The sequence below is a fragment of the Aegilops tauschii genome, chromosome 7 (genome assembly GCF_002575655.3).
Source record: "Aegilops tauschii subsp. strangulata cultivar AL8/78 chromosome 7, Aet v6.0, whole genome shotgun sequence".
NCBI classification, from domain to species: Eukaryota; Viridiplantae; Streptophyta; class Magnoliopsida; order Poales; family Poaceae; genus Aegilops; species Aegilops tauschii.
The window spans coordinates 579,453,706-579,462,899 of NC_053041.3; the positions used below are offsets into that span (position 1 = coordinate 579,453,706).

Consider the following 9,194-nt stretch of genomic DNA (forward strand, 5'->3'; position numbering starts at 1 on the left):
GCATGAAGCTAATGCGGATTGATAAATTTATTCTTTGCCACTTCCATCTGGTGCTCGCCTCAGGAATTGACCTTCACCGGCACCATGCTCGCCTTCTCGGTCACCGCCTTCCCCATCACCTACCTTGGCCTGCCGCTCTATCAGGCATCTGTGTTGCTCCCGTTCGTTGACAAGTTGCCGAAGAAGCTCAGTTCCTGGAGGGCATAGTTGCTTTCTCGCGGTGAGCCCTGATGCAGCATGCATGTGCACTTACTACTCCCCATGGCCCTATCTCCGCCAATCCTGTTATGAACACATTCATATTTTATTATTGCACACACATGCACATACACATTTATACACACATTATATTGATCACACAATAAGCGTATTAGGCAATCAAACGAAATGTCGGAAGGAGATTAATACAGAAGTGCATGACATACATGTTGGATGAAACAATTAAGTGTTTGACAAGTTCGAAAGGATTTAACCTAGTGTAAATGCAATCAATCAATGTGAACAACGGAGGGATGTCGTCTCGCTGTTCTGCTTTACATTATGCATCGAAAGGAAACAAATGAAAACAAGTTTGGCTTGTGCTTCTGATTCTGCTCCTAGAGTGGAGGTTAAATTATCGTTGTGGTTGCGGTGCTTCTATGTTCATCTTATTGTTTTGTTTACCTTACCTTGTTAGTGATTTTTCAGAGGTTCTTGTTTTAAATGAGTTAAGTATTACTTTAATTTTGTTGCAAAACCTTGTGACTTGTGATGTTTGAGTGTTTGTTTGATATGTTGGGGGATTAGATGATTTGCCCCACTTTACAAGGGGTTAGATAATTTGACCCACAGTTGTCTCTAAAATGGCTAGTGGCCCCGGTCCCACTCGTCAATGTGGGTTATGATTTAATTTCTCTTGATATGCCACATGTTACAACATTTGCTTTTTTTCATCTTCGTTATCTCTTCAGGCAATGTGATGACCTAGGGAACGAACGTGGATTCAGTTCGGAAATATTTCATTGGCCAGTTAGACATTTGTATGTTGTGGCGGGGCCTTGAGACAACTGGTCCTAGAGCTGAATGTTTCTTTTAGAAAGTATGATCCAGATATCGGCATAAAAAAGCGACTATCACGCCTATCATCGAAACATCGAGATAGGGGTAGGGTGTGTGTGTCTGCGTTTATAGGGGTGAGTCTATGCGCGTATGTATGATCGCTTGCGTCTGTACTGTGTTAAAAAATCAAAACGTTGAGATGGTTCTGGTGATCCCATAAAAAATCAACAGAATCGATAACCTCCGAATCGTACGGTGTTTTCGTCGTTCGGTCCGAACGCGCCCATCGCCGTCAGATCGCCAGTGCGAATCTTGACACAACGTTTCTGCCACGTCGGACAGCGCCGTTCGTTCCGGCTAACCGACGCTCGCCACGAAGGCCACCACCATCGTCAACTGCTCCTCCTTTTCCAAGTATCAACTGCATTCGCTCTTCTGCCGTGGCGCAACCGCCCGCACTTACTCTATCCCGTCGTCTCCGCCTCACATATCCGTTACACTCCCCCAATCTAGTGCCCTCCGCCGCGGTGACTCCCGCAATCTAGCGCCATCTGCCATGGTGACGCATCGGAGGAGCTCGAATCTGTCGCCGCCGCCGGCGTTTGTGTCCTCCCGCAATCGATCCGGCGTCGAGCGGCTTCGTGACGACGGGGTATCCAAGCTGTGCGTGAACGGGCGACGGTCACGGATATCCCTCGAGATCGGCTACGCGAGGTGCTGTTGGTCGGCGGCTTTCTGCATCTGCAACATCGTCGTCACCGGCGGCGTCGACTGTTCTTCTGCGGCCTAAGGTTCGTTTTTGCAGATCTGGGCATCTCTCCCTCTTTCTCCCCCTTGTCATCACGGCGTAGCCACTTCGCTTTGTCGCGGAGTGTTGCAAGGTTGCCCACGGCTGCATTTTGGTGCGCTGTCGAGGTGATAGGTTCACCACGCGTCCCATATGAGACATCTCCATGGGGTTGTAGATGGCGATCTGTTTTTCAGTGTGCAATTTTGTGCTGACGTAGGTTGTATGCACCCAACTATTCATTCAGATTCATGTTGTTTTTGTGTCAATTTCTACTGTAGCGCGTTTAAGATCTGATAACTACTGCCATCTAGATGGCTTAATTCTCGCCATTTGTATCATTTTTTACTGAAGGTCACCTCCAATTTGCACTCATGTAGTTCTATGCCATCATGATCTTAGTGGAGTAGACTGCCATTTACTTGGAAATCTGCCACATAGCTCCATTTCTTACAGTGGTGGTATTCATCGCGAACCTTTTCACATGGCAACTTTAGTTCATAGGGGATGGCAACTTTACTTTACACAGGATGGCAACTTCGTGCTTCTTCATTTTTTTGTCAGAAAATTGCCATGTTTTCCTACTCTCATTATCAATACCGTCTTTGTTTGTTGATATGTTCCGTTTGTTATTGTTTTCTTCCAGAGAAAATGGTACGCAACGCGCATGATGATGATGCCGACGATTTCATGCCTGATAGAAGGGACGATGTGGATGCTGGTAAACGTCCTCCGAAGAAGGTATTTTGTTGCCTGATGTGTAGTCTTCTTACACGTGCGTGGCATGGCAATTTTCAGTATTTTTGTCAGATGGCAAGTTCCTGTTGCCAACTGTATCGCTGTTCGTAAGCCCGGTGTTGTATTTCCTTTTTTTTCTCACAATGTGTGACGCTTACTTACATTGGCTGGAGGTGGCAACTTTTCCCATTATGGGATGGAAGCTATTTTTTGCAGTAAACTGTTCATTATGCTTTTCCATGGTTAGTTCTGTTGGTCTCAGGGGGCAACTTTTAAACGCAATGCGATTCTAGTTATTGTTATAACTCTACCAATGGTCAATTTAGTTATTGTTAGATGGCAACTAATTAGCAACACTTTTTTCCTTCTGGGTCTACCAGCAGATATGTCAGAACAACCGCTATTTTTCTCGCACGAGCTAGGGATTTGACCAGTTTAGCTGTTTGTAGGTGGCAAGTTCCCCATAACGTTTTCATGGAATCAACTGCTGTCAATTGTTTCCCCAAGCTCAACAAGTTTTATGAACCCATTCCATACCTTTGTAAACATCATGTTTTCACTGCAATTTTTTAGCAACTTGTGTGATGGCAACTTTATCCTTTTTTTTGCTAAGCTAATGCCCCACTTTTCTGCTGGTAGAAAATCCCACGTAACAGGGGATCGCATGAGCGTCTAACGGAGCTCTACAATGAATTCAATGATGATCAGAAGGCAGCTGTTGACACCATGGGTATGCGCACGCTCATGAACCTACTTTGCACCAACTTGAATAACAGCGTATGCGACTGGCTTGGGAGGACATACAATCCCGCGTCCAAAGAATTTGTCATCCCCCGCCGTGGAAGGATCCCTCTGGACGAGGACGCTGTTTACTGCACTCTAGGTGTCCCAAATGGTGGAGTGGATGTTCCCTACAAGGTGGACCGTGAAATCCAGGACCGGCTTTTCCCTGAAATGTTTCCGGGTATGACTTCAATGCCGCTCACCTCCGTTGCGGCCACTATGCTTGCTGAGATGGACAACAGTGGTGAAGAATTCAAGAGGTTACTGCTAATGTACCTCATTTCAACTGTTTTTGCGCCGACGACGTCCACACACCTTAGTAGCAGATGCTTTCCAGTACTTGTAAGTATATGTGGTGCTCAACTTTTTTCCACCTTTCTACCATGACTACTTTTCTCTTGTCTGTTTGGTTTTATGTGCACAGTTCTTGTTTCAAGTTTTCATGACTCCATTCTCTTGTCGGGTTTCAAATGCAGGCCAACATAAGCAATGTTGCCAATATGAACTGGTGCAAGTTCATTGCTGGTTTCCTCCATACCGCGCTTTCTAAAGGGATATACAACAAAGGGTGCCGTCTTCACCTCATGGCAAGTTTTCGCCATTTTTAGAAATTTAGTCTCCAATACCATAATCCTTTTTTGTTTTCTGCATTCGACTTTCCAAGTAATAATTTTTATGTGCTCACCACCTTCTATGTTTTTTGTTTTCAGCTTACGTATCTTGATAACCTTGACCTAAGCACTGTGAACCTGACCGCCGTTGGTGGCCTACCTGCACCACACAAGTTCGCTGCTTCTGCTTGGACCGACGCTGCCATAAAGGCTGTTCTTGCTGCAGACGCAAAGCCTGATGGATCGTTCGGCAAACTGCAGGCTAGATTTTCTTTCATGCACTACTGATTTTTTAGTCCACACTGGGAAGATGTTTGCTGTCATCTTTTGTTTGGTGTAATTTCCCACTTCTGCTCATCTTTTGTTTGGCATGGCACACATCCTTGTACATAAGTGCCATTTTTATATGAATAAATATGGCAACTTCTTCCCACCTAGTTATGCATTTCATTAGTTACATTTGTCACTCCTATGCGATTTTCCAAATGCTTATCCACTTACATTCTCACCCGCTGATGCTAACTGCGTGTCGACAAAACATGCAAACTTCCTCATTACTTTACAATTCAAACTGTACATTTTACGCTGCTACACATATGGCAACTTCACACACACCTTTCATGTCCACTTCGTCTAAACTAACGGCAACTACATGTTAACGTTCATGGCAACTTCACATTCAAACTCGTCAATCCTTTTAGCTTTTCCACATGTTTGCTGGCCATTTACATTGCATGGTTTGTGGCAGAACCCACGCAAACCACTTTTCCCTTTTTTTACTGCTCACATTTTTTTGTATTCAACGCTGACCCTTCATTTTTCCTTTTTTTCTCTTGTTTAAAACTTGAAGCTAATGGCGAAACATTCTGTTGACTTCAGTTTCTTTAGAGGCCCACATAATTTCTCAAAATGGATGGACGTTCATACTAGTGACGCATGCTCGTCACAGGTACCGTCATCTCTTTTGTTTCCTTCCCCTCACATTATACTTGACACCACGGTCCTTTATTCATTTGATCACTTTTTTGGAAAAACCCATCTATCATGCTCAATTTCTATGGAGTACACGGTTTTTTTAATCTTCTTTTTTGTTGTTCATTGCATGCAGGCAAGAACTAATGTTGAAGCGTTGGTCGCAAATTTTGCGTCTGGCATGTCCAACCTCCTTGGCAACCCTGTGCAGGGGTGGACGGCTATGATGACCGGCGATGGTGTTGAAGTTGCCAACCAGTTCCGCAATTTTGTTACTGGTGGCACATCCCGACCAATTGGGTCGCGAGGCAGGTACAACTACAATGACTCCCAAGAGTTGCCCGACAGCCAGGAGGAATTTATGAATGATGCAGTCGACTCCGATCAAGACGATTCTGTTCGCGTGAACGATGGTGGTACCCGTGATGTCCGCATGGATAATGTCCAGTCTGACCCTGTTCTGCAGTCACGGAGAGTTGATGATGTCGCATGTGTTGGAAAGGTCTCAGCACCTTCTTCGACCGGTGCACCTGATACAAGCAAGGCTTTTGTTGGAGCGCCAAAGAGGGCTAGGGCTTCCGAGGATGACGCTTGTGATGTTTCTGGGAAACGCCCCAAGTTTGACCCAGTTGCTGCTCGGAGGAGGTTGGTTTCTTTATCTTTTTTGGTCATTCCGCATAACTTTTTTGTCAATTTATTTTTACTAATATTTTTTTTCTTTTTTCACTTCTAATCATGTTTCTTTCTTGGTATTCCTCTTTTTTTGTTAGTGAGGCGACTGCTGGTGACAGAGCGGCCAAGGATGCAAAACTTGAGCAACCTGCCCGCTCACCTACGCACCTCGACAAAGGAACCTCCACGGGAGGTGTTTCAGTCCGTGAAATAGCTCAAACAGCTACTCGGTCGTCACCCCGTTTTGCTTCTTCCAACACAGGAGATCCAATTGTTCTCGTGGACAGGAGGTACATACTGCTTTGCCAATTTCCGCTGCCTCGGCATGACAACTTTAGTCCTTTTTTGTTAATTTCACGACCACTTTTCATTTCTTTTCAAAATATTTTTTTTGATTTCCATTAGTGTGTCCTTGCTTTCTTAGTCGCACATGGCAAACTCACCTACACACAATGGCAATAACATCTGGCAGATGCATTTTTCCACCATTCCTACGATACTGGCATGGCAACATTAACATACAACCATGGCAAGAACAATACCACCTTCATGGAAACATCTTTATGGCAACTTCAATTTCTGTAGGGCGTTCCACATCATCGTACATGCATGGCAAGTTTCTAAACCATGGGTGGCAACAACTCTGCCACCCCATGCATTCATGTCAGGTCAACTTCTCCATAAATCGACGATCGATGTCCTTGCTTTCTTAGTGCGTCATTGCTTTCTTAGTCGCACATGGCAAACTAACCTGCATACTATGGCATTAACATCTGCCATATGCATTCCTTCACCATTCCCACAATAATGGCAAGTTCGTTTGCACATTCATTAGCAAGTACATCACCCATGCACGTCATTAACACCATACAGATGCGTGGCAAGTTCATTTCACACATACATGGCAATATCATTGCACATACATGGCAACATCATTGCACACACATGGCAAATTCAAATTTCATAGGCACTCCACCTCATCGCATATGCAAGCCATGATTTGCATACATGGGTGGCAAGGAAAGTGCCACTGATGTATGGCATGGTACGGCAACATCAGCATAGACACATGGCAAAAACACTGCCGCCCACACGGCAACATCTTCATCATACAATTTATGGCATTGCTGTCAAACATGCGTGGCAAGACATGTGCCACCCTACATGGCAACACCTTCACATGTATGATGAACAGTGCCACCCTACATGCCAACACCTTCACACACCCACGGCAAGAACAGTGCCACCTACGTGTCAACCTCCTCACACACGCATGACGAACTATTTTTTTGGCCACTTTTTCCACGCCAAACACGCCTGACAACCAACTGCTTGTGCCATCAATGGCAGTTTCCTTTTGCATGACTACATTTCTTTTTTGTTTTCACTCACAACTTCTGTACACATGCAGGAAAAAGTGTCAAGCAAAGAAGGCTACTGCTGCGGCTAAATCCAAGGTTTTTGCCCCTCCGTATCGAGCGCGCACGCAGCTCCCCGTGTTTGAGAATGCTGTGACTGATAAGGCATCTAACATGGGTGCTGCTCCTACTAGCTCGGCTGCACCGGCTACCTTTGTGCCCTCTTCCGCTCCTGTTCTGTGCACCAACGGAGGTGCAATTGCAAAAGGGTCTGATGAACTAATATCACCCAGGACTGCCAATGCGGTGCCTGCTTTGGTACCTCCTAGGGGCAGCATTGAAGACGAGGCAAATAAATCTTCACACGTTGATGCACCAGCAGTTCAACCGGTTCCTCACTCCAATCCGTTAGGGGCAAACCTATCTGCCAAAAGGTCTGACCGAGCTCACCCTTCTACTGAAGCCGGCACACCTGTTATTCGAGTAGCTGTTGTGCAAAACACCGTGCCTGTTGTCACGCATCAACCAGATCAGGCAGGCCCTCGTGATGCATCCATCGTCACAAATGTTGTGCCGAAAACAACACCAAATGTTGCCCCACGGAAATTTGTGCAAACTGTTGTCTGTTCAAGGAAGAGTCCCTGGAAAATTTCAGCTGGAGGAATTGTGCATGAGCAGCACGCGAAAGATGATGGTCCTATGTATGTATCTGCTTCAACGTTGTTCCCACTTGTTGTACACAGCAACCCCGCTGAGACCGTTCAAACGAAGGGTAATGCTGATGCAAATGTTCAGCAACCGAGTGCTTCTCGAGTGGCCAAAGTCAAACATACACCAAGTTTGAAGCACACACGTGTCCCATTGGACATGGGTGTCCCTTACACACCAACAATTGAGCATCCTGGGAAAGGATCGGGCAGTAAGGTTGTTATCAACATTGCTGACACCACGCCCTACTGTCCCGGGAGACCTAAAGCAGCTGGAGCAGATGACACTGAAATGTTCGTTGATTTGTCTCCGTTGGCAGCATCAGTTGATGTCATTGATAAGCAGAATGTTCCCACTTCAAGGCATCCTCTAGCTTTCACGCCGCCATCCTGCAGTCTTGGACTTGACCTAAGCCAACGCAATGAGGCAGTTGACGCTGTTCCTGTCTCTTATGCTTTCCCGGCAGCACCCGTCCCAATGATGGCACAACCCAATGTCGGTGGCAAGAAAGCTGTGAAATTTCCCGAGCCGATTGTTGAAAGTAAGTTTTTTAGGTTTCTCATTGTTTCGTACCCGCACAAAGTTTTATGCATTTTCAACATCTTTTTCCATTTTAAAAAAAAGTGATGTTGAAGTCCTTCTTACCACCCCATATGTGCCATTTTTTTATTCTGCAAGCATGGCAACTTCCTCATTTCACTTTTACAACACTTTTCGTATACCAGCAAATGCATACGGCAATTTCTGTTTTACATACTTGGCAAGTAATTTGTTCATTTGCTCATTTTTAACTCCATATATCTTATTCTTCTTTTCCCTTTTCTTTTTTTGAAGGATCCACTGATGACATATCGTCACCCTTGCACGAAACAGACTTCAACATGGATGAGGATGTTGATAAGTGGAAAAAAATCAGGCAGAAGTTACCTCCAGCTCTGGTGCAGCACAAGCCCTCCCTTTGAGGACGTGCACAATAGTGCCACCCCAGGTTCCGTGCGGTAGGCTAGGGTCGTGCAGGCCCCTAATGCTGATGATGTTGATCCTCCAATAAAGGCTACGAAGCAGCAGCAAGCATTTTATGACATCATAAGGCTTTTTGGCAATGCGCGGAGCAGTGGCAAACACATGGATGCCATCAAAGAGTAATTACTTTTCACAAATTTGTCTTTCTTCCAAATTCTTATCCATGCACATTTCATTTTGGAATCCAATAACTCCTGAAAGTTCATAGGGGATGGCAACTTTGGTTCATAGGGGATGGCAACTTTAGTTCATATGGGATGGCAACTTTCTCTTCTTTGTTTCTTTGTCCGAAAATTGCCATGTTTCCTTCATCTCACGCAAACTAAACTTGTCATCTAAACCCGTTCGGGCAAACTAAACTTGCCCCACACACGGGCGAATGTTCAGTCCTTTCGATGGCAAGTTCAACAATTTTTTCACCAACATTCTACTCCTCCCAAACTACGCCATGGAAATATCTCTAACACTAACATGGCAGGTTCTTTTTCTTCTGACTCCATGCGG

The 9,194-nt window shown here is 45.2% G+C and overlaps 2 protein-coding genes across 2 annotated transcripts; both read left to right on the forward strand.

Moving 5' to 3' along the window:
- The first annotated feature begins 1,465 nt into the window (after nt 1-1,465).
- LOC123494987 (uncharacterized) lies at nt 1,466-4,245 on the forward strand. The gene is made up of 5 exons (XM_045231570.1): nt 1,466-1,829; nt 2,472-2,566; nt 3,203-3,688; nt 3,823-3,933; nt 4,057-4,245. The coding sequence occupies exons 2-5, from the start codon at nt 2,477-2,479 to the stop codon at nt 4,243-4,245; spliced, it is 876 nt and encodes a 291-aa protein (XP_045087505.1). The 5' UTR covers nt 1,466-1,829; nt 2,472-2,476.
- On the forward strand, nt 4,062-8,992 carry LOC109777674 (uncharacterized). The gene is made up of 5 exons (XM_040394793.3): nt 4,062-4,906; nt 5,066-5,574; nt 5,700-5,891; nt 7,013-8,208; nt 8,502-8,992. Exons 1-5 carry the CDS (start codon nt 4,811-4,813, stop codon nt 8,627-8,629), a joined length of 2,121 nt encoding a protein of 706 aa, XP_040250727.1. The 5' UTR covers nt 4,062-4,810; the 3' UTR covers nt 8,630-8,992.
- The last annotated feature ends 202 nt before the right edge of the window (nt 8,993-9,194 follow it).

Coding starts and splice junctions, on each gene's coding strand:
- LOC123494987 (XM_045231570.1), top strand. CDS start 2,477: ATGGTACGCAACGCGCATGATGATGATGCCGACGATTTCATGCCTGAT. Junction 2,567..3,202: donor GTAAACGTCCTCCGAAGAAG/GTATTTTGTTGC, acceptor TTCTGCTGGTAG/AAAATCCCACGTAACAGGGG. Junction 3,934..4,056: donor GGTGCCGTCTTCACCTCATG/GCAAGTTTTCGC, acceptor TTTTGTTTTCAG/CTTACGTATCTTGATAACCT.
- LOC109777674 (XM_040394793.3), top strand. CDS start 4,811: ATGGCGAAACATTCTGTTGACTTCAGTTTCTTTAGAGGCCCACATAAT. Junction 4,907..5,065: donor GTGACGCATGCTCGTCACAG/GTACCGTCATCT, acceptor CATTGCATGCAG/GCAAGAACTAATGTTGAAGC. Junction 5,892..7,012: donor ATTGTTCTCGTGGACAGGAG/GTACATACTGCT, acceptor GTACACATGCAG/GAAAAAGTGTCAAGCAAAGA.